At 56.0% G+C, this 23,416-nt stretch overlaps 1 protein-coding gene across 5 annotated transcripts in view; it reads right to left on the bottom strand.

Moving 5' to 3' along the window:
- Positions 1–701: 701 nt before the first annotated feature.
- Positions 702–23,416, bottom strand: part of HPS4 (HPS4 biogenesis of lysosomal organelles complex 3 subunit 2) — a 25,132-nt gene continuing 2,417 nt past the window's right edge. For 4 of the 5 annotated variants that reach the window (XM_065904593.1, XM_065904590.1, XM_065904592.1 and 1 more), the window contains 12 exons: positions 21,646–21,736; positions 19,805–19,948; positions 15,225–15,332; positions 14,873–14,989; positions 13,421–13,515; positions 12,549–12,621; positions 10,676–10,712; positions 9,934–10,030; positions 8,581–9,382; positions 4,313–4,445; positions 3,760–3,868; positions 702–1,952 (listed from right to left, as the gene is read on the bottom strand). In XM_065904593.1, coding sequence (XP_065760665.1) covers positions 1,781–1,952; positions 3,760–3,868; positions 4,313–4,445; positions 8,581–9,382; positions 9,934–10,030; positions 10,676–10,712; positions 12,549–12,621; positions 13,421–13,515; positions 14,873–14,989; positions 15,225–15,332; positions 19,805–19,948; positions 21,646–21,736 — 1,978 coding nt within the window. In that variant the 3' untranslated portion in view covers positions 702–1,780. The remainder of the gene's footprint in view (positions 1,953–3,759; positions 3,869–4,312; positions 4,446–8,580; positions 9,383–9,933; positions 10,031–10,675; positions 10,713–12,548; positions 12,622–13,420; positions 13,516–14,872; positions 14,990–15,224; positions 15,333–19,804; positions 19,949–21,645; positions 21,737–23,416) is intronic. The other variant, XM_065904594.1, reaches the window with a different exon arrangement.

Below are 23,416 nucleotides of genomic sequence, written 5' to 3'. Positions count from 1 at the left end.
AAGCAAAGCAAAGACGACGATCTGCCAGTAGCCTGACACCTAGGAAAGGGCCCAGAACAGGTGGGAGGCTGTCTTATGAAGCAGGTCTCATGTGGAAGTGTCCTTGAAGCCAGGCGCTCAGCCGAGCTACTGAGGGCGGGGGATATGAACACGGGCTCGGGAGCTCTGAGTTCTGTCCGTGCACTAGCATGTAACAGGTCAGATTTTCGTCAACCTCAGGACTTGGCGATCTCACAACTCTAGAGCATCAGCGGCAAGTCTGGCTGCTTAGAAATGCCGCAGGACAGGAAGGGAACGGGTTCTGTGTCTGTCAGTCACGGGAAGGTGCCTGCAGAGCCTGGCCTGGGTCTTGGAAGGGGTTTTCCTCGGACAGTCCGGCAGAGAAGTGGGACAATGTGCATTTCCCTAGCTCAAGCTACGGCCCTCCTTCATCCGGGAAGCTCACTCTCTTAGGCCAGCCAGGGGCAAGAGGGACGCCAGTGACATCACAGAAAGGGGGCCGCGGGCCTGGTGTGCGGTGCAGCCTCGCTGAAGCTGGTGCTGTCCGCCCCCGGCCCTCGCACACAGACCGTGCTGACACACGCCCTTCCTCCCTAGCTTGGCTGGATTGGGCAGGGCAGAGGACGGTGACCACGCAGAGTACACACAGGCGTGTACATCTATATGCAGGTATCTCCATCAGAACTCAGTACTCAGAAGTCAGTAGCATTTCTGGCTACTTTATTTTCAGCCCTTAGCAATTTGTTTCAAGAAAAAGACACCATGTCATAAACAGGAGATGTTGGCTCACTGGCGTGAAGTTACACTGCAGTTTTCACATGGAGTCTCAGGTACTTCTGGTAAAGATTTGGTTAGGATTTTGGTCAGTATTTTCATTTTGTGACTCTTATCGTACCATCATAGAACGTCAGACTATAACGTCACCGAACCGATGTTCTCAGTCCTACCCTGGCCTGGCAACAGCCAGAGCAGAATGCTGTCCCTTCTCACGCAGCACCCCCACGCCCCAAAAAGCAGCTCTGCTTCTGCTCCAAGACCTTTTAGAAACTCCTGTTTGGGACCCTCACTCAGGGCAACCAGCAGCACTGCCCACTTCCAGCCAAGGGGCCGGCCTGGCCAGTCATCACCCACCTCTGGGTCCCGGCACCCCAGGCTCCCTTCCAGGTCATCCAGATCGCCCCCTTCCCCCAGCGGGTGACCCAGAAGATCCAGACAAGGCAGTCTCAGCATCCCCGACCACTTCCTGTGCACCGACCCCCCAGGAGGACAGTGGTGAAGACAGCCTGAGAAGTGGGCACGCGGTCTGCTTGTGGATAGACAGATCCATCTCCTGGCTCTGCAGTCACCTCGGACCCACCCCCTGCGGACAGCGTGGGTCATGCACTCTAGACCAGGGACAGTGGGGTTCTAGAAGAAACACCAGCCTCAGTCTCTGTACTAGTCAAGGCCGGGATGGAGTAGACCCAGGGAATGTCAGACACCCCGGGCTCCATGTGATGGGGGGGTCACTGACCCTGGGCCCCTGGGCTAGAAGGAGCCATGGCTCCACCCTGACCCCCGCGCCACCCACACCATCAAGTAGGTCTGCCGACCCGAGGATCGACCCCCTCCAGCCCTGATCCGCAGAAGGAGTAACAAACACTCAAATACTGCAGTCCTGAAAAAGAGGACTATTCCAGGGAAAGTAAAAGAGAGGGGCTTTTCCACTTAACAAGGCAGCGCTTCCTTTGCTGGGGTTTGATTTGAGAGTCATCCGTAGGGGTCAGGAGCGACCCACGGTTCAGAGCAGGTTCACCCCATGCTTCAGCAGCTTCTGCTTGGCTTTGCCCGGGAGGCTGAAGGCACTGTCCTGCGGGTTTGGGAAGCCAGAGCTCCGTGCCGCTGTGGCCAGCTGCTGGAAGTAGGTTTCGTGAACGGGGTTGCAGCAGGCGTACACAGCCGTGGAGGCGTTCCTGGTGAAGGGGAGAAAGGAGACCTCAGTCCGCCGCTGGCAGACCTCAGACCCCAGAGACCCCGCGAGGTCACTGGCCCAGCAGGACGAGCCTGGGCCCAGTCGCTGGGGCCACAGAGAAGGGGCGCCTCGGGGCTCCAAGCACGGCCCTGGAGGCCCCGCACAACCTGGTGCTCACCCCGGCCCCGAGCCTTCTGGCTGCAGGAGTCTCAGCTCTCTCATCAGAAGCATGGACATGACAGCAGTCAATTCCCTCACTGAGACTTCAGGGGTAAATGAGTATCGATGGATACAAATCGCTTAGCCCGTGGTGAGATGGTTAAGAAACGGAGGCTGCTGTTTCTATTACTGTTACTCAAGTGAGCTACGTATCCCACCATGAAAAGTCTCAGCTCCGAGGAAGGGGAGACACTGCAGGTCCACAGGTCGGGGGTGGGTCTGGGTTGCCAGCATGGGCAGCTCTGACTTTAAGCCAGAGGAGGCACATTTATTCTGGAAAGATACACAGAAATATTGGCTGGAGACAGTGCTGGGCAGCAGAAGCGCCCGCACTCATGCGTGGCAGCTGGTAGACATTAGAACCTCGTCAGCCAGGCTCGGAGCCCACACCCCAGACCCCACCTCTCAACTACACTGCACACACACCCCAACACCCCAACACCCCAACCACAAGCATGTGTGGAGGGGCGTGTGCTGCAGACGAGACACCTGGGTTCAAATCCTGATTCAGCCACTGATCTGGGGCGACTCATTCATCCCACTGCATACTTGTGCATACATGTCCATGAAATGAGGTTACAAAGAATGTACTCGACCAACCCACTCCATAGTATAGTACACACATGCAATATACACAGAGCAGGCATGCCCCTTCTGACCCTCTAACTTGCCTTCTTTTCTGCTACTGGTTTCATAAGAGAAGCATGTAGAGAGAAAAAGTAGAGTTCAGTTGGTTAAAGACTGTAAATGCCATTAATTAATAGGTCTAGAACTGCTGGCCTGAAGGTGTTCAAGACATGCAACAAAGTGAAAAAGGAACTTAGAAAACAGCAAGTGCCTGCACTCCAGTTCTTTTTTTTTTTTATAAGACAGACCAGTAAAATAATAAAAAATACTGATCATCTGTGTTTTATATGGGCTACCTCAGCGGCTCAGCGGTAAGGAACCCACCTGCCAATGCAGGAGATGGGGGTTCGATCCCTGGGTTGGGAAGAACCCCTGGAGAAGGAAATGGCAACCCACTCCAGTATTCTTGCCTAGAGAATCCGATGGACCGAGGAGCCTGGTGGCTACAGTCCACGGGGGTCGCAGAGTTGGACACAACTGAGCGACTGAGCAGCAGCCCCTTTTATATGCAAAAAACAAAAACTAACGCCAAGAAAACCTGGGGTGGGATACGCCATCCTGTTAACTGTGGGCATCCGGGGGCACATGCTGGTGAGGGGAGGACACGCTCCCCTTGGGAGACCTTTGTGGGGGCACCTGGATGTTGTGGTCAGGAGCACGCAGGGCTTCTCCAGTTGGAAGGCAGACAGCCCCTCCTCCCGCCCAGTGACTGATGGAAGTGCTGAGACGGGCAGGGCCTTGGGTGCCCTCCCTGCTGTCCCTCAGTGTCTGCAGCAGCCCGAGCCCCAGGAAGGGCCCCGGCACATAGAGCACTCAGGGAAGCCTGAGGGTGGATGACAGCAGCCCGCAGAGCAGGTCAGGGGAGGCCCGGGCCGGTCCGCGCACTGGTCTTCCTCTGGCTGTGACTGAGGCTCCGCCAGGGACCCCGGGTGCAGCGCTGGGAGCGGCCTGGGGATGCTCACCTGACGGTCACCTCGTACAGTGTGGGCAGCCGGGCGAAGTCGGAATGCATCAGGCTGACGGCCTGGAGGAAGCGGCGGTCCTGCCCTGTGGTCACGTGCGGCAGGTTGGCTGCCAGAAGAGGACACGGAAGTCATCATGCATGGCAGAGCGCCGCTCCCCAGCAGCCCCAAACCCAGAACCACCAAGAACTGGGGTGAAGTCAGGCCCCCCAGGCAGGAGTGCAGGTGCCCAGAGGCAGCGGGGATGGAGGTCAGAGTGCTGGGCCCTCCTGCCACCCCTGATGGCAGGCAACATTCGTCTCGGCACACGGACGTCCAAGTTGGGAGGCGACCCCGTCACAGGTAGTCTGGACGCGGGTGCTTCTCTCAAAATGATGGAGAAAGGGCCAGAAAGAGACAGACCAGTCGGGAAGAGTTTGCCGAGAGCAGTTAAACCCGGTGAGAGCTGGGCTCCGAGAGGGAAACAGCATCCTGATCACGGGGCACCCCCCCACCACCGGGGTGCTGGGCCCGGGTTCTGACCCCCCACCCGCCTCCCGGAGGCGCCCCTTACCCGCCAGCACGTTCTGGACGCGGTCGTAGTGTGCGAAGTTGTAGGTTCTGGCCGTGGGGGCCGCCTGGTCCCGGGGTAGCGTCTCGCTCAGGTGCACCTCCAGCCCGTTGAGGGACGCCAGGCTGCCGTGGTACTGCGGGGCGGGAGGAGACAGGCCGCCGCCACTCAGCAGGCCACGCGGGGAGAGCCGCCCGGCCGCCCGACAGCGCCACGGGTGCTAGGACCCCTGTTTGGAGAGGTCCCGACTTCTGCCCTGGGGTCCTAAACCTCTTCAAAGCGTTCGTCGCTCAGTCATGTCTGACTCTCTGCCACCCCGTGGACTGCAGCCCGCCAGGCTCCTCTGTCCATGGAATCTGCCAGGCAGGCATGCTCTAGTGGGGTGCCATTCCCGTCTCCAGGGGACCGCCCTGACCCAGGGACGGAACCCAGGTCTCCAACATTGCAGGCAGACTGTTTACCGTCTGAGCCACCAGAGAGAGAAACCTCTTCAAACTTGTAGAAAAATGAGAACATAGAGGGAAGCGGAAAAGTAAAAGAAGGGGGAAAAAGGGAAAAAAGCCAAGAAAAACAGCCAGAGTCTCAGCACCCAGGCAGAGCTGCCGGCAGGCGGCCCGCCCCCTCCTCGCCACGCGGCCGCCGCGTCCCCACCCCGCGCGTCTCAGCCGGACCCAGACGTCATGACGTCATCCGCGTGTGCGGCGCGGCCTCCTCCCTCCCCGGAACCCGAGCGGACCCAGGGCGGCGGGCGCGCGGCTCTCCGCTCGCTGGCCCAGGGGAGGACCCGGCTGAGGAAGGCCGTGGGGACCCGAGGCCCAGGCGCCTCTATGGTCCATCGCCTCCCGGGGGATGTCACGTGCAGGTGCCGTGGGAACACAGGACTGTCCCGCTTCGTATGAGTCGTTGTTTATAAGCTAAAGATGGAGGTCAGACGGTAAGCAACGACTGATGCTAGTTTTGCAGACTAACGATACAGCATGAACTTCATTCTTCAATCTGTTTTCCCACAACGACATTTTCCAACGACCAATGGCTGAGCTCTGTTTGGGGCCCATCAGGCAGGGATGCCATGCCCAATGGACTCAGCCTGAAACGGGGCCTCATGGGCCTGCCCCGGGGGCCACCGAAGTCAGGAGGCGGCAGCAGCTAGCGCCCAGGTAAATGACCCCATGGCCCAGCCTCATCCAACCAGACCACCGGGGCCAGTTACAGGGGTTTCTGCACCTTGTTCTCTTCATCCGCGAAATAGGAATATCATTGCTAAGTGGTGGAGGTCAAATAACGTATGTACACGCTGTCTATTCTAAAGTGCTCCCCGGAGGGAGGCGTTTTCCTGAAGTCAAGAATATAAAAATCATCGTCCTTGAAGAAGCGATATCTCTTCCATGAGCACCAGTCCCTGGACTAACAAGACTTGTCTGTGGATTGACTTATTTCACAACAGCCGTGTAAAAAACTAAGCGCATGTAAAAAGGTACAGCGATGCAGAGAGAATGTTCTGAGGTGAATGTCATAAAGCTCAGGTGTTATCTTGGGGAGCGTCCTGGCCTTAAATTAGCATTTCTGGCCCATGCTGCAGAAACAATACTCAGGCATTAGGTCTGACTACAAGGTTTACGTGGCGTCCCCAGGGCCCAGCAGCCAGCCTGGCTCCCAGGAGGTGCCCGGTCAACAGCCACTTGGGGACTGGACCGAGAGCGTGAACTAGGCATCGTCAGCTGCAGGCTGTGAGCCAGTCACGGGTGCATGTGACAGGCAGTGTCCAGGAGGACAGGGGGCGTTCCCTGCTTGGACTGCTGCTGCCGCTTGGACTAGGGGTTGGCAAACACTGCCCGTGGACGATTTTTATAGCCTGAGAACTGAGATTGGTTTTTATATTTTTATATGGTTAGGGAAAAAAAGTCAAAAGAATATTATGATGTGAAATTACATGAAGTTCCGATTTTTTGTGTCTATAAACAATGTGCTGGAACACAGCCCCAGTTTACATACTGTTGATGGTTGTTTTTGTATTGTAACAGCAGAGGGGAAGAGCTGCACAAAGCCGAAAACATCTGCTGTGTATCCCTCCACATTAGAGTTTGCCAACCCCTGAGACGCGCGACCACACACTGACCCGCACAACACGCTAGGGGCCACGGAGCTGAGGCTGTGCCTGGACCCCTGCCTTTTAGTCCACGGGAAAGCCAGTGAATCACTGTCAGCGCGCCCCCAAACATGCACAAGAGACGCTGCGGGGACACCCACGTGTCAGAAGCAGGAGGTTCAGCGAAGAGGGGCGCTTTTCCAGTCTCTGCCAACACTGACCTCGGGCCTCGGCCGCTGTGCGCGCAGCTCCGCGCCCGGCCGTAGAGTGAACAACTGACCCCATCACTGTGGCCGAAGGGCACTGAGGACGACCTCGGGGTTCTGGGCAGGGAGCCGTCAGTGGCTCTCTGCTGCCCCCTGGTGGCGGGAGCCGACTCTGCTCCCTCTGAAGCGGGGGGACCTCTCCCCGGGGGCTCCCCGCTCACCCCGGGCACCCAGCGCCCTGCCCCCACCCTCAGCAAGCAGAAACGGTGGCAGCTGGTCCACGCAAACACGGGATAGCGGAACGACACTGGGAGCCGTGGCGACGTGTCCTCCCGGGGGGACTGCGCTCATGGTCAGGTCCGAGCTTTCCTGCACCAGGCTGGGGGCGGGGGATGGGGGTGGGGATGGGGAGTGGCTTTTCGTACAGCCGCAGAGAGTCCGGGGGGAAATCAGGTCAACTGTTTTGTGTGCTGATCCGGGACCGAAAGGCAGTGAAAGCTCTCTGCCAGTTATAAAGGAGACGGCCTCCGAGTCTGATCAGCCAACTCCACTCTCAAACCGGCAAGCTGGTCAAAGTCCATTATGCCCTGCTCTTTTTAGCAAAGACTGATTTTCCTTTTCCGTAAAGCTGCGGTCTCTCTTCTCCCCAACCCTAAACCCTCCTGTCCGTGAAAGCCCAGGGAGGTCGCTGTCCTGACACCAGGATGGGCCATGACAGACCAAGGGCCACGTCCACGTATAAAGGGCCATGGAAGGCAGAGCCTTCAGTCCTTCACCTGCCCATCTGCCGGGCCGCTGTCAGGTCCACTGGGGACAGAGGGGTCGGGGTGGGGGCCGGGAAACAGCAAGAGGTGTGGATCCGCCCTGTGTGTTAGCTAGGTCTCCATGACTACTTCAGGGTGAGTTGGGCGTCACCATGTCAGCCCCAAGCGCTGTTCAAGGCTTGGTGGAAGTAGCAGATGTAAATTATTTACATACAGCAAATGCAGCATGCACCCTAATTTACCTCCTCTCTGAGCAGCCTGTGTTGGTTTTTCTTTTTATCTTGGGGGGCCTCGTCTGAGCTGGGCTCAAAGCCGAACAGACCATGAGACTGAGGCGTGGGGGGAGGGGTGGGGATGGACATGTAGAGCTGCATCCGTGGTCCCCGCTGTTATAATGAGGCGGGGGGGAGGGATGTCGGTCAGAGCCAGGGGGACGGAGGTGGAGAGGGGGGCCTGGGAAAAGGGGAGAGGAGCCAGGCAGGTGCGGGAGGGCTCTATGCGGGGACCCGTCTTCCCTCCTCCACTGTGCGCCAAGGGGGACCCGCTCCTTTACGGAGGGTCACAGGTCCAGCATGCTAATAAGATGGGCTTAGCATAATATAGATTGAAGGACAGAAACACTGCGAGCCCCAGGATGCCGTTCGCCCTGCAGCAATCTCAACCTGCTGTTCTTACCACGATTGCTTCCCTGGCAACTAAAGCAAGGCTGTTACTATGGCAACTGGATCCAGTGTGGACCCCAGCCCGGAGGTCAGTGAGCCTCTAGGCGTGGGGGGGAGCTGCGAGGCTTTGAGCGGCGCCTTCTGGAGCCAGTCAGCATTTCAGAGGGCCCAGGCTCCTAGGAGTGAGCTTCCTTCAGACAGACGGGAATTTGGGCTCGCAGAGAACCCCAACCCCGGCGGAGACACGCGCAGACTCCAGCCACACAGGGATGAGGGCTGCTGGGTGGAGGCGAGGCTGTGTGTGGTCAGTGCCAGCACCCTCCCGGCTCACTACGAACCAGAGGCCCCGAGAAAGCGGGGACGCTGGAGAGAGTAGCCTGGTGGCTGCCTCTGCACTTGGCTCTGTGCTCGGCACTGGACACTCACCGCCCACAAACAGGGGAGGTGGGCGCCCCCCGCACCCCACTGTATAAACAAGGACGTCGGCACTGGGACCTGCAGCTGATGGCTGAGCCCCTCCCCGCCCCGGCCCCCCACCCCACTGCTCACTCACCACCTCCTCCACGGCCGCGCAGTCCCCCAGCAGCGGCTCCTCGGTCAGCAGCGACAGCACCAGGCCCTTGACGCTGTGTGTGTAGAGGTTCATCCGCACGAGCCCCTCGTGGGAGGCCGGGCTCACCCTGGACACAGTTCTGTCTGCAGAGGGGCCTTCGTCTGAGGGGTCTGCTGAGCCTGGGCCGAGAGTCAAGCGGTCCTCGGGAGCCCCACTGCCGCGTTGCTCCGCGCCGTGTTCCTCCAGGGGCAGCTTGGTATGCCTCTGCCTCAAATCCAAGCAAGATGCCAGCCGAGGCCCGCTCGTCCTGCCGGGGTCTTCCAGGTCGCCAGGAAGGTCTGCGGGCTGCGTGAGGGCTCCATTCTGGGGGACCGTCTCAGGAGCAGAGGCAGGGAGGCAGCGCAGGGGCAGGGACCCGGGCGGCTTGGCTCCGGGACTGCCGGGGTCGTGGACAGATTCCTCGCAAGCAGGACCCCTGCCATCTGCAGCAGGATGGCTCAGGGATGCTTCTGTTTTCTGAGTTTCTGGGATGTGGATTTCAGACAAGTCCAGGTCCCTGTTCCCCCCGAACAAACCCAAACCCTTGCCCGCAGCAGTGCGGTGCAGCGTTGTGGGCAGCGTGCTTGCCAGGTCAGGGTCGGACCAGTGTCCGTTCTCCCTGCTGCCATCTGCCCAGGCAGCGTCAGGAGACAGGGGTTCAGGTGTGGTTGTCGAGGTCTGAGCCTTGGATCCCACGTGTCCGGGGGCATTTTCTTTTGGGGCAGCTGAGGGCTCCTGGAGTCTGGCTGAAGACGCTGGAGTGCTGGTGAGGAAGGACAGGTGACTGAGGGTGGGCAAAGGCCCTGCCCCGGGGGAGACTGAAGCAGCGCTTCCCTAAAAATAATGGGCATTGGCGCCATGTGGTGTCACGTGGTCACACCAGGATCACCTACTGGAAGTGGCAGAGCCCCCTGAATCAGAGGCACCCACGTCTGGGGGTGAACTGCGAGTCCGGTCCTATATGGGGTGCTACACATATGCTGTCTCCACCTTTCATGATGAACCCGAGACACAGACATTACTGGATCCATTTTACAGATGGAAAAACTGAGGCTCGGGCAGGTCATGGACTTGCCCATGGTCACACAGCAGGTAAGCCACGGATCTCAGATCTGAAACCTATTCTCGTCTTATTCTGCCAGATGCCCTCATCTCTGCTGAAGGTCCAGTTCTCCATCCCCACCCCCACCCCGGCCAGGGCAGAGCGTGAAAAGGGAATCGTGGGAGGATGGGATTGCATGGGGTTTCTGGATGAGCCCATGGGAGGGAGTGCCTGACACGTGGGTTCAGAGCAGCCTCTGTGAGCCCCCTTACCTGGCCGGGGTTTCCCGGGGGAACTCGCGGAGACTGGCAGCTTCCTCTTCGGTCAGGAAAACAGGTGTGATCTGGACGTTGGGAGGGAGCGCCGCTCCTAGAAGTGCAGAGCAACGTGGCCAGGGCCCTCTCTAGGCCGGAGAAGATGGGGAGGGGGGCAGGAAGTGTTTCTGGGGCGATGCCTCCAGCCCGCAGGCCGGCCCAGGGAGCAGCTCTGGGCTCCGGCCCCCAGAACAGAAGCCACAAAGCTGCAACTATGGTTTCTGCCATCAGCAGGAAAAGCCCACGTGGGCCACTCTGCTCCCAGAGGGACGTTTGGTGGAAGAAAACTGACCGGCACTAAAGACAGAACCTGGATCAAAAGTGCTGCTAACTGACCACAGGGCCTGCCCGAACTTAGGCTTCAAATTAAACCCCGCTCGGCTGCCAAGGCTCTTCCGGCAGTGGCCCTGCCGTCACCCTGTCCCCATCGTCACCTTCTGGAACTCATCTGAGCAGCTTCCTGGTGCTGAGGGTTGAGAAGGATCTGAAAGGGGGGATTTAAAAGCTGTGCCTAAAATCGGAGGCTCTACAACCAGGATTTTGAGAGTAACTTTGCCCTTGCAGCGCTGTTAATTATTTCCCTGACCTCACGAGCCGACGGGATAACCGTGTGGGACGGCTCGGCCTTCCACGTGACTTGGACGGGGCCAGGCCGCTTACAGGGCCGTTTCCCGACATGACAGGACGCCCGACTACTCACCACGCTCCTGCAGGGCGTCCCCTCCTGCGGGTTTCCTCTGAAAACAGACAGACCGGAGTCGGGGCGGGGCACCGCCTGCCCCCCGACCTACCCACCGGGGCCGCGCTGCCATCTGCTCCTGAAACGTGGCCAAGGCCTGGGGCGCTGGGCCCGCCGCTCGCCCACAGCAGAGCGGGTGGAGCACATCCCCCAGGCCGCCTGCTCCCCGCCGGGGCCGGGGCCACGCCGGCTGAGGCGGCCACGCCGCGCTTCCTTCCGCTCCGGCCTCTCAGGAACGACGGCGAGCGCTCCTGCGCTCTCAGACCTCCAGGGAAGTCATCTGGAATACGGCCACGTCCGCCACAGCGCTGGCTGGGCCCACACAGATCCCATTATGACAACAGCGTGGGGGCCTGTGACCCTCACAGCAAAGGGCCCGGCCTAAACCCGAGGCGAGGCCGGCTCGCCTCCGCTCTTACAACCAAGGCGAGAAGCCTGGGAGTCTCCTCAAAGGAGCTTTCTGGCCGTCTCCACCGAAAGGACCCAGCAAAGCGAGGAGAGGAGAACCAAAAACTGCTCTTCTAGCCAAAATGACTTGCCCTCCTCTGAAAGGATGTGGTTTCCTTCACAGAAGCCAACTCCAGACAAAAATTCTTTCCAAAAAAAATCGCATGGAATCCCCTCGCCCACAAGCCAATCCTGTGAACACGGGGCACATTTTCCTGTAAAGTCTGTGCGTTTTTTAAATACTTTGAGGACACATTACATAAAATTCTGTTTCTCTGCTCGCAAGAGGGACTCACAGTTTCTGTCATGAAAGCATCTTTGTCATTTTCGACGACTGACTAAAACCTTAGGAAGTTTACCGTGGTGCGGGAGAATTCATCACTCCCCGACTTGAGACCACCACCAGCAACCTGTCTGGAAAGGCAGGCCAGTCGGTGTTCTGGGCTCTGCGGCTGGAGGTCTCTGTCCAGCCACTCAAGCTGCCGCCGTGGCTGGAAAGCAGGCCAAGGAAACACGGCAGGCAACCGCCGCAGCCCTCAGCTCACAGCTCCCACCTTAGGTGTCTAAGTGATAACCTGATTTTTCACTTTCATAACTCCTGTTGTGACCAGAGTTTTGAGTATAAACCTTTTCCAGCAGTCGGATAACTTCCTTAGTATTGACTCCTACAGCTGAACAACGGGGAAAAAGGAAAAGACCCCCTCCACCCTCTCCTTATCAGACAGTTCACCAGGAAGGGTGTTCTCACGATGCCTGCACCACAGTGAGAAGGAGCCGGAAGAGAGCCACACGTGCGTTCTTAAATGTCTGCTGACTTAGCAAGTACAAAAAGCTAGCTTCACGACAGATTTAAAACCAGTTTCACACACTAAGAATTAACTTGTAAAACAAAAGAAAACAGAACTCCAAGGATATGTGCCAAATGCTAGTGGTGATTATCTCGCTGTGGCCCAGTTGTGGGCAGGTTTATTCTCAATGAGCACATTATGACTTTTCCTTCATTATAAAGACAATTAGGTAAATATAAGATGGAAGTATTTTAAAAGCCGCTGTTGTCCTAAGCCATCTTTTACAGTCTCTCTCTGGAAAAAATCCAACATTGGTTTGACATAAAGCCCACCCTGCGGGAAGTCATATTCTCACAGTTCCACCTGGACGGAAGAAAAACCAACCATCCAGGCCGACCCCGCAGGAGAGAACACTTTCTTCCAGCTTTGCTAGGACCTCCCTTGAGGGGGACCACACGGATGGATGGGGCGTCCTAAGGAGGACAGGGCAGCTGCCCCCACCAGCAGGCAAGGCTGCTGATCAGCCTTGCCCGACACAAAGGCAGACTCGCTGGGGGACACATCCCTGCTAGGCGGGGGCGGGGAGGGGGGTTTGCTACCTGGTCCCGACGTGCCATGCGATGAAGCAGGACCTTGGCCGTGACGGAGGGCGGGAGCTGGGTGCTGACGATCCTGGGAGGTCAGAAACAGGAACCAGGACACCGGAGAAGAAACAGTCAGGACTCGGCATCGAAACAGTCCCAGCACCCGCGGCAGCTCGGATCTGGGGGGCACAGCTGGTGGGAGTGTCAGCTGGAAGGCACTCACGGGGGCCCTCTGGCTGTTCCCATCAAAGTTTTAAATGTCCGAACACTTGGACCGACTTGTACCAAGAATATTCCTGAGGTGCTGGGAGGGCTTCTCCAGGGCACATCCCTCCAGGATCAGAGTGCTGGACACACAGCACCAGCTCCCCTGCATTTGGCCGGGACGGCCGAGCCTCCTCGAGGACCAGAGGAGGCGTGGAGGGCTCCCAGGCTCTCTAGGAGGCCTTCCAACTGGGCAAAGAGACGCAGTGAGACCTCCGCGAGACCAGCCCGAGACGGACCCAGCCTAAGCAGGAGCCACGGCCGGTACACTGGGGCCCCGGGCGGCAGCGGGGGGGGGCGGCGATGTGGGCCTCACACCCCTCTCCAGATGGTGTTGAGGGCCGGAGACCGACCACTCCGCAGGCGTGGCCCAGATGAGAGCTGCGTGGATCTCTGCAAAGCTGCCTCGTGCACTCCTAACTCTTCTCTGGACACAACAGCTTCCAGTTCCCCAGGGACAGGCAGGGACCCTCAACTGAATCTAAACTACCCTCGAGTTACCAAACAAGACCGCCGGGAACTGGCCACACACAGAGCTCTCGGCGCCCCCGCCCCGATCAGGAGGTGGCCGGGTGGTCAGGGCTGAGCGGGGGTGGGGATGGGGGGGTGGGGGCACGACTCACAGTCCCGCGTGGAGGATGCAGCCGGCGAGCACGTGGGGCGAGCGCTGGCAGGTCTGCAGGATGAGGGCTGCCTTGAGCAGGAGCAGGGGCTCCACCTGTGGGGGCGAGATGCAGGCCCGAGTTGGCACGCTGGACGGGCTGGGGGCCGCGGAGGGCAGGAGGACCACTCAGAGCCCGAGCCTGGAGGGAGGGTGTGCCGCACACCGGCCGCGTCACGCCTCTGACACCCCACGCGGCTGCCATCACAAAACGCCAGGTGCTTGGCACCAGGGCGCCTCCCTGAAGCCACGAGGCAGAGAGAATGGGCACATCTTCCAACGCGGCTGTGCACATCGCCAAGGAGACCCTGACCAGCGATGCGGAGACCAGGAGGCAGTCGCAGGGGAGAGCGCGCCCCTTAGATTCAGGTCACGGTGAACCCACCCTCCCCTGCAGCCCAAGCCCCTGTGACGAGCTGGCCTGCTGTCTGACCCAGTCCCCTAACTCTGCCAGAAGGGAAAATAGGAGCATCGCAGCCTTTCACGCGGGGGTGCGCGTCTCAGTCCTCGGTCCTTGTAAAAAACCCCTAAAGGGACAGGCAGAGGGTCTGAACCTGCCCACGAAGGGCCAGCAGTGACCAGCAGCCTCCTCCAGGTTCCTGCCTGGCAGTCGGAACCTGCGGTACCCGGGAGCGGTCAGCACTGAGAGCTTAGGAGCCACGCTGGAGCCCTTACCGCGGGCGGTTAGTTCTTCCACGGCCACTCGGAAAGCTCTGGGCCGACTCCCAAGAAGCGCTCCAAACAGGAGTGGGAAAACTCGTCCCCGTTTCTAGCATCGAGCCAGTGCCGCACCCCGGTGACAGGGACACGGTCCACGCCCGCAGAGATCCTGGCCACGCGTGGTGGAAAGGGCCACCCGAGATGCTCAGGGCGCAGGGAGGGCTCCTCACAGCGCCGCTCGCACCTCCTCCCGCCGTCTGAGGATGTGACGTCCGCCAAGGCCACCAGCCCGCAGTGGCGCACGTGGCCTCCTGTCACCACGTGCCGAGGCAACAGATCAGGGACAGACCCCGCCCAGCCCCCGTCCTAGAGAGCGGCCACCCTGGGCCCTTCTGGATGTCGAGAATAACTAATGATAACGCTGAGAAGGTGGCCTTCAGATTGCTGAGTTCAGCACGTCTGGGCATTAACTAAGCAGTAACACTCTTTACTGGGCATCTGTCCTTTATGTAACTGTCCCAGTTTCAGCCTCAGAACAGTCCTGGGAGGCGGGTGTCACGCTGCTCCATGGGTAAGGAGAGCGAGGCTGAGACAGGTGACCTGACTGGTCCCATCCCACGCGTCTGGCAAGTGCCGCCTGGAACCTGAGTTCTTAACAGCCACGGGGACGGAGGGACAGCTCATCGAAGGGGAAGAACCCGCGTCCAGAAGCCCGGTTCCCATCCACGTGGCAGGAGGGGGCTTAGCTAGTTACTTTGGTTCGGTCCAGGTGCCAGAGGCAGTTGAAGATCTTGTGCAGGTCACCCGTGTTCCCCAGGATGTGCCCGATGAGCGTGTCCCACTCGGCACGCAGGTCTTCCCGTGGGCAGCTCTGAAACAGAACAGCCGGCGTCAGCACCCTCGATCCCGACATGCTCCAGCAGGGACCCCAGCCCCCCACAGGGCCACGGGGGAGGAAAGGCGTCCGGGAGGGGCTCCGGGGGCCCACGACCCTGTCGCCGACACGACGTGTCTGTGTAAAGGGTTCCTGGTGCCCGGATGTGCCTGGGCAGCGTTGGTTTTGCTAAGGAGGTTCCACATGAGCCTCCCGGCCGCCCTCCTCATACCTTGTAGGCCAGAGACACGGGCCCATGGTAAAAATGAAAGAAGCCAATGAGCTGGTGCAGAAGCTGCTTGCAGCTAACATCGGGGAGCTCCACGGCACAGCCCAGCACCTGCAGAGGACGACAGCGTTTTGCTGTTCGCGGAGTGCTGGTACCCAGGCTCACTAAGCCAGACTCCACGGGCCCCCGGAGCTCCATCCTCTGTGTGCAGCCCACACCCTCCCCCAGCCACCTGCTCTCCACGGGAAACGGTGTGTTTTGAACCCACTCATGCCACCTGAGCTGGAATCATCACCACTTTCTGTTCATCTGCCCGGGCATCCCCACCGTCCTCAGCCCCCCGCCGCCACACACAGATTCCAGCATCCCCAGCTGCTTGTTCTCATCACTCCAGCCACCCGTGACCTCTGTCCTGAACCCCTGTATGGTCAGCACTGTTATTTAGACACTGGATGTTTCATTTGGGTTTCACAGCAAACATGGGATCCAGACTGTTAGGAGAGGCCATCCAGCCAGATGGGGCGCTTCCAGAACCTGCACCGAGTGCATCGTCGCGCCAGCACGGAGCTGGCGGTGCTCCGTTCCACAGACAATAGACATTTGCTTCGTTAGGAAGTAATCTGGTCCTCTGTTTAAGGAGCCTGAAAAAAACTTCGTCTTCTTTGACTCAGTAATTCTACCTGGAGGAATCTCTCCTAAGGGAACCAACAGAAACTTAAACAAACCAAGTCTGAACGAAAGCATGTAAACAAACAAATGCTCTGAACGTAAGCTCCACTCAAGTGCCGTCAGCAGTCTGGCGCCCAGTTAAGTGCTCACTTCTCCCCCCAGTTTTCTACAGATTTGAAAGAAATCCTACTGATCTCACCAACTTTCCTTCAAAGACTGACAAAGCGATTCTGCAACAGAAATACAGAGGACTGAGCATATCAAACAGTCCCGGAGAAGAGTGAGTCTGGAGGATTTCCCCCGGCTGATTTTAGGACATATCCTAAAGCTGCAGACATCAAGACGGAGCAGTACGTATACAGAATCTTCAGAAAGGTCAGTGGGCCAGAACAGCAAGTCCAGAAACAGAGCCGCCCTTAAATGGTCCTTTGAGCTTCAACAAAGGAGCCCCAGGAAGCAAATAGGAAAAGGCAAGATTTTCAACAGTGGTGCTAGCACAGTGGGCCATTCACAACGAGAAAAGGCCCTTTGACCTCCGCTCACACCAGTCACAAGGATTTATCCAAGGTGCATTACAGACCTAAATTTAAAAGCTACCACTATGAAACGTGCCCCCCGCCTGCCTCAACCCGGAATTGGAGAATGTCTTCTCCAATGAGGTAGGCAGTGGTTTTAGACAGGATACAGAAAGCAATAATCGTAAAAGATAAAACTGATAGACTTCATTAAAACTAATAAATGTCTCATCAAAAGACATTACTAAGAAACTTAAGCACACCCACAGACTGGGAGAAAGTATCTCAAAGGAAGATACCCAAGCATCCACGAAGCACATGAAAAATCCCTGGTCACGGGGGAAGTGCAAATTAACACCTATTCAGACACCACTTCACATCCAGCTCAACGGCTAAAATTGTGAATAAGCAGACTGACACCTCTGCTGATGAGGGTGTGAAGTACCTGGCGTTCTCAGACTGTTGGTGGGAATGCAAGATGGTGCAACCGCATTGGGCAAATGTCTGGCGGTTTCTTATAAAATCCGCACACACCTGCCCTATGGCCCAGCAAGTCCATGCCCAGGTATTTACCCCTGAGAAAGGGGAATGCATCTTCACAGAAAGACTCGTATAGGAAGGTTTTTAGAGCCTTTCTCTGGTTTTAAAGTCATTTTACTGAAGTGTAGTTTATTTACAATGTTGTTAATTTCTGCTATACAGCGACGTGATTCAGTTATACATGTGTGTGTGCATGCCAAGTCGCTTCGGTCGTGTCCAACTCTTTGTGACCCCGTGGACTGTGGCCCACCAGGCTCCTCTGTCCATGGGATTCTCCAGGCAAGAACACTGGAGTGGGCTGCCATGCCCTCCTCCAGGGGATGTTCCAACCCAGGGATCAAACAAATGTCTTCTGCACTGGCAAGCGGGTTCTTTACCACTAACGCTACCTGGAAAGCCATATATATTCTTTTTCAGATTGTTTTCCATTATTTATCACAGGATATGGAATCTATTTCCCCTTTACTTTACAGAAGGACCCTGTTTATCCATCCAATATGTTCGCATCTGCTGCTCCCAAACTCCCAATCCTTCCCTCCCCTAACCTCCTCTCCCTTGGCAAACACAAGTCTGTTCCCTATGGCTGTGAGACTGTTCCTGTTTTGTAGACATTCGTTTGTGTCATATTTTAGATTCCACGTATGAGTGATAATCACGTGTTATTTAGTTTCTGACTGACTTCACTTAGTATGATAATCTCTAGTTTGATCCGTGTTGCTGCCAATGGCATTAGTTCACTCTTTTTTATGGCTGAGGAGTATTCCACTGTGTATAATGTACCACATCCTGTCTACCCATTCACCTGGCAATGGACATTCTCCACATCCTGGCTACTGTAAACACTGCTGCTCTGAACACAGGGGTGCACGCGTCTCCCCGCCCCCTTTTACTTATTTGGCTGCACCGGGCCTTAGTTGTGGCACGTGGGATCTTCCATCTTTGTTGTAGCATGTGGAATCTCTGGTTGCAGCATGTGGGATCCAGTTCCCTGTCCAGGGATCGAGCCCAGGCCCCCTTTCTTGGGAGTGTGGGGTCTTAGCCACTGGACCACCAGAGAAGTCACGTATCTTTCTGAATTAGAGCTTTGTCTGGATATATGCCCCGGAGTGGGGCTGCTGGATCATTTGGTAGCTCTGTTTTCAGTTTTCTGAGGAATCTCTGTGTTTTTACACCGTGCATGCGTGCCAAGTCGCTTTGCTCGTGTCTGACTCTTCGCAGCCCTATGGAGTGTAGCCCGCCAGACTTCCCTGTCCATGGTGTTCTCCAGGCAAGAATATTGCCATACCCTCCTCCAGGGGATCTGCCCAACCCAGGGATCAAACCACATCTCCCCGTCGCTTGCATTGCCAGGCGGGTTCTTTACCACTAGCGCCACCTGAGAAGCCCTCTCTTACACGGTGGCTGCACCAACTTATGCTCGCACCAACAATATAGGAGGGCTCCCTTTTCTCCACACCCTCTCCAGCATTTGTTATTGGCAGAGCTTTGATGATCGCTGTTCTGACTGGTGTGAGGTGATACCTCATTGTAGTTTTGATACTCATTTGTCTAGACTCTTATTAATCTTACGTGCCCCAAACTGGACAAAGTTCCTGTGTCCAGAAAAAGAATGAGTAAGTGGACCGATACGTTTAAACTGTGGGATACTGCTCAGTGATAAACAGGGACGCACCGTGGATCCATGCAACGGGGATGAATCCCACATACATTAAGCAGCAGGACAGAGGAGTGGTGCGGGCTTTATTCCACTTACATGACACCCTAGAACAGGCAGAATTCTTCTTTGGTGGAAACACTCCGAACAGTGTTACCTGGGATGCGGGGGGAGGGGATGGAATTAAGGACATAAGGGAGCTTCCTGGCGTGATGCTAATATATTCTGTATCTTGATAGGGACTTGTGTTACACAGGTGCACCATTTATCCAAATGCATGAAATACACTCAAGATCTGTGTATTTCGTTGCACGTAAATGAATTTTACCTCAAAAAGAGCAGAAGAACCACAAACACATATTGAACTCTAGTTAACGTTCAGCATGATGACATACTTGGGGCCAGGCAGTAAGGTGTAGACTCAAAAAAAAAAAAAAAGTAAGGTGTATACTCATATGTGCAACTTCAGAAAGCATTAAAATAGAGGATAAAGGGATGAATAGATAGTATGTGATAAAGCAACCATAATGAAGGGTTCACTGTAGAATCTAAGAGGTATGTGAGTGTCACCGTATAGTTCTTTCAACTGTTTGGTATGTTAGAAAATTTTTACAATAAAACATTGGAAATAATACCTATAAAGGTGAAGATACTTCCTCACACTTAAGCATCCCTTTCCCTTGGGAACAAAGTTAAAATAAGAGTAGGCAGGAGACATCGGGACTTGAGAGTAAAGGGTACTACTAGCTGTAAGTGGGTCTGTTTTGTTTTTTCCCCTTGATGGTCCTCAGAAGCCTAACCTACGTGCACCAGTGTCTTCAAGTTTCGCGCTCCTTCCCCAGGTAAGTGTGAAAAGTACAGGGAAGAACGGAAACAAGAAAAGATGGAGATTAAAAACTCAATTTGCGTCACAGAGCACAGAGAACACCCACAGGAGGACCTAAGTCTTTCAGAAGCGAGGTGAACGCTGACTTGTGTAATGCAGGCTGTGACAGTGATGTTTGGGAGAGCGCTCAGCTCCGACGGCACCCGCAGACAGGGACTCGGGCGTCGTGGATGACACAGAGGCAGGGCATGAGGCTGCAGGCTCAGGAGCCACGGCAAGGGTTACCGTGTAAACCCCGCCGGCACGACACCGCTCAGCAAGACAAGCGCCTCTTAGTAGAGGCGACCCCGCCGGCACTGGTTCAGCCTGGCAAACTCACCCAGAGGTAATCACCGTCAACCTTTACAGCGAACTTCAGTTTCCGCAGGCGGACAAGGGCGGGAGGAGAGCCGGAAAGGTCAGAAACGCAGTGGACAAGCCCGGCGATCTGTCCACACAGCAGCTCCTGTTGGTCCATCAGGGTCTGGGGAGAGGAGCCAGTCCAGACATGAGGCTGAAGGTCCTGAACTCCCAGGTCATGCCTCAGAGCCGGGGTGGCAGACTGCAGCCCGGAGGCCAGATCGACTCTGTCGCCTGTTTGTCTATAATCTGTGAGCCCAGGGTGGCTTTTACGGTTTTGTTAGGGTTGTCAAAATAACAACAAGGAAGAACGTGTGACAGAGACCTTGTGTGACTTACAAAGCCTAAAGCACTGGCCCTTTTGAGGCCAAGTTGGCCGAACCCCGCCCGGACTGTCACAGAACGCCCACAGTGAGCGCAGGAGATGACTGCCCAGAACGGCATTCCTGTTCCAAGATCACAGGCCTGAGCATTTACCCCCATTCGGATCCCCATGGAGAGACCAGAGTGGTGCAGACTAATCCCCGGTCTGCAAGTCAGAGCGTAACCACGTGAGCAAACACACAGGCCTCCTGATCCACCTTCGCATTAACTAAACCGCCCGGGGGAGACGGCACGTGAAGCCACAGAAAATGGAGAACTCGTACCTCAAAGGCCTGAACTTGGACCCAGTCAAGTCTTTAGATCCTCCTCCTAGTTTAAAGGAAAGGCTCTGGGCAGAAAGCATTGAATGATCCCCTTGTGAGGAAGTGACCAGCCCAGCCCAGAGCAGGACACGTGCTGAAGTTCCCCTGCATCAGTGAGCTGGTGTCTTCAGGGATTCAGTGGCGCAGGGGGAGAAAGGATGGGGGAGTGGGTGAGCAGTGTCATAAGATAGGAGGGACTTGAAACACAGCCACACGGGCTTGTGGCTCTTGTTTAGAGGCTGATTAGGAGAAAAGGGAGGGAGAGAGAAAAAGCGGGAGGGAAGGAAGGGCTGAGTAACATCTCAGATGATAAAGGCAAAATGTGAACACAGATTATACAAGGTGGTGTTATTGTCACTAATTACGGTAATTTTTGCCAAGTGGGATGTTAACAAAATATACCCTTTCCAGTTACAGATGTTCCCTGATGCTGGTGAGATGACACCATGTCTAGGATCTGCTTCAAATACTCCAGGAAAAAAAAAAAAAGAGTAGGGAGGAGTTAGGATAGCTCGTACCAGACTGGCCAGGTGGTGATCTTTGTTGAAGTTGGGCACACGATGGCTGATAACTCACTCCTCTTTATTCTGGTATATGTTTGGAGAAAAGATCCCCACCCCCCCCCCGCCCCCCCCAACGGAGCAGACAGAAAATCGCTGATGGTAACAGACAGGTAGAGAAGGTGGAAGTACTGGGCTGCTGGCTTGGGCATTTCAACATCAGAATAGCAACAAAGAATACAGCTAGGAGTAAGGGAGCAGGGCTTCCCTGTTGGGCCAGTGGTTACGAATCTGCCTGCCAATGCAGGGGACGTGGGTTCGATCCCTGGCCCGGGAAGATTCCACATACCTCGGAGCAACTAAGCCCATGTGCCACAACTACTGAAGCCCATGCTCTGCAACAAGAGAAGCCACCGAAATGAGTAGCCTGCGCACCACAGCTAGGGGGGAGCTGGTGCAACCAGAGAAAGCCTGTGTGCAGCAGAAAGGGCCAGTGCAGCCAAAGTAATGATAATAAAGAAATAAAGAATCAAAGAGTCAAAGTGGCAAATGCCTGGATTTTGCGAAGAAAACTGTCCAGATATAAACCCTCTGAAAGGCCATGGGGTTCCCACCGAGTGAGCCTAGCGTCTTACCTGCGGGGGATAAAAGTAACAGATGCCCGCTCGGGTTGGATCTCCTTCTCCCTTCACCTGGGAACCATCATAGAGGAAGAAATAGTTCCACCTGCCAAGAGAAGAGAGAGGAGCTGTGTTCCCTTCCATCCCGTGAGCAGGGCCTTGTAACACGCAGCTTCCGGTGGCCCAGCCCAAGAGGGACTCACGCCTCAGTATCTGAAAAGCCTTCTGGGGGCCCCAGAGGAGAAGGAAGCCGAGAGCTACAAAGAGATAAGACCATTTCGTAAGTGCAGCCAACTCAAGCTAAAAACACGCCTCCATCCAGCCATCTGACTCTCTGTCCCAAAAGACAGCGAGCAGCTAAGGAAAGACGGGGCGCCCACAATGACGCCTCTTATTTGAGACACTGCACCTTCTCCGTACCCACATGGTTTGGTAGCGTGTCTTCTAAGACACTGATAGCGAAGTAAGTTAGGGATGTCTCAGCTGCCCTCAGCCTTTCTGCCACCGTGTCGCTTAACACACACTTGCCAAGGGCCTGGGGCATGTGCTGCGTTCGCCAGCCCTGGGGCCACGGCGAGCAAAGGGACACAGGAGACGTGCAGTCTCCAGGCAGGAAAGCACGTCTACACTGGGAAAGCGGGGGCGCCGCACCCCTCTGCCGGCCGAGGCCTGAGTCCCCAGGACTTCCCCGGGGGTCCGCTGGTGAAGACGCCGCGCTTCCACTGCAGCAGGCGCAGGGTCAACCCCTGGCTGAGGAAGTTAAGATTCCGCGTGCCACCTGGCTCAGCCAAAAAACCTATGAAACAAAAACTAGAAGCCTCACCCGCCTTTGACAGGATCCCTCATCAACCTTCTGACTGCCTCTCTGCAGGGGAAGCTCTCTTCTCAATTCCCACAACCCTCTTCTCTTCCCTAAAGACTCAGGATCTCCTCTGCGGTATGGCTATAATTATCTCCTTAAGACCACAGGGCAAACTCCCCAGGCTGGCGCTGGGTTCAGCCTCAGTCTCTGAAAGCATGCCAGTCAGGCCAGGGCAGTGACTGCACTCTTCTCCCCAATCAACACCCTCCCCCCGCCGCCCTCCCTGGCCCCCACCTTATCCTCCCGTGACAAGCCGTAACTGTTTCCAGCACGTTTTGCTTGCCTGAGTTCCAGATCTCAATGTGCTTGATTCTTTACTGCTGAACCACCAGCAAAGCCCTGGTGTAATGTACAGTATGGTAAGTGTAATTAACACTGCCGTATGTTATATATGAAAGTTGTTAAACAGTAAATCCTGAGTTCTCATTACAAGGAAAAAATTTTTCCTTTTATTTTGTATCTGTGTGAGATGATGGATGCTCACTAAACTTACTGTAATCTTTTCAGATTACGTGAGTTACAGTGCTGAATGTCAACTATATGTCAGTGAATTGGAAGCTTATAGGTAGATAAATAGATGAATGAATGAATGAAACCCCACTGCTGGGCTGCATTCCACCTTTTCCTCATGTTCCCTGGGTGAAAGTGCCCCGACTCTTGACAGGCCCGCAAAGAACACTTGAGTGTCCTTTTGAACGGCACACGCGTCTACGGCCACACCACCCTGAACGCGCCCGCTCCCGTCTGAACTGCACACGTATAATGTCATAAACCCTGCTCATTGTTTTGAAACCACGCCTCTCACTTTCCTCTCCTCGATTTAACGTTCACTGAACCAAATTCAGACAGGCTTAACCCATTTGGGGTTGAGGAGAGTTTCAGGCAGATGTTGTGGAATACCCTTCAAGAGCCAGTCTGGCCAAA

This window comes from Muntiacus reevesi, chromosome 13 (genome assembly GCF_963930625.1).
Source record: "Muntiacus reevesi chromosome 13, mMunRee1.1, whole genome shotgun sequence".
NCBI lineage: Eukaryota > Metazoa > Chordata > Mammalia > Artiodactyla > Cervidae > Muntiacus > Muntiacus reevesi.
The sequence above is the reverse complement of the archived record's forward strand: the minus strand, read 5'-3'. Positions and strand labels throughout refer to the sequence as shown.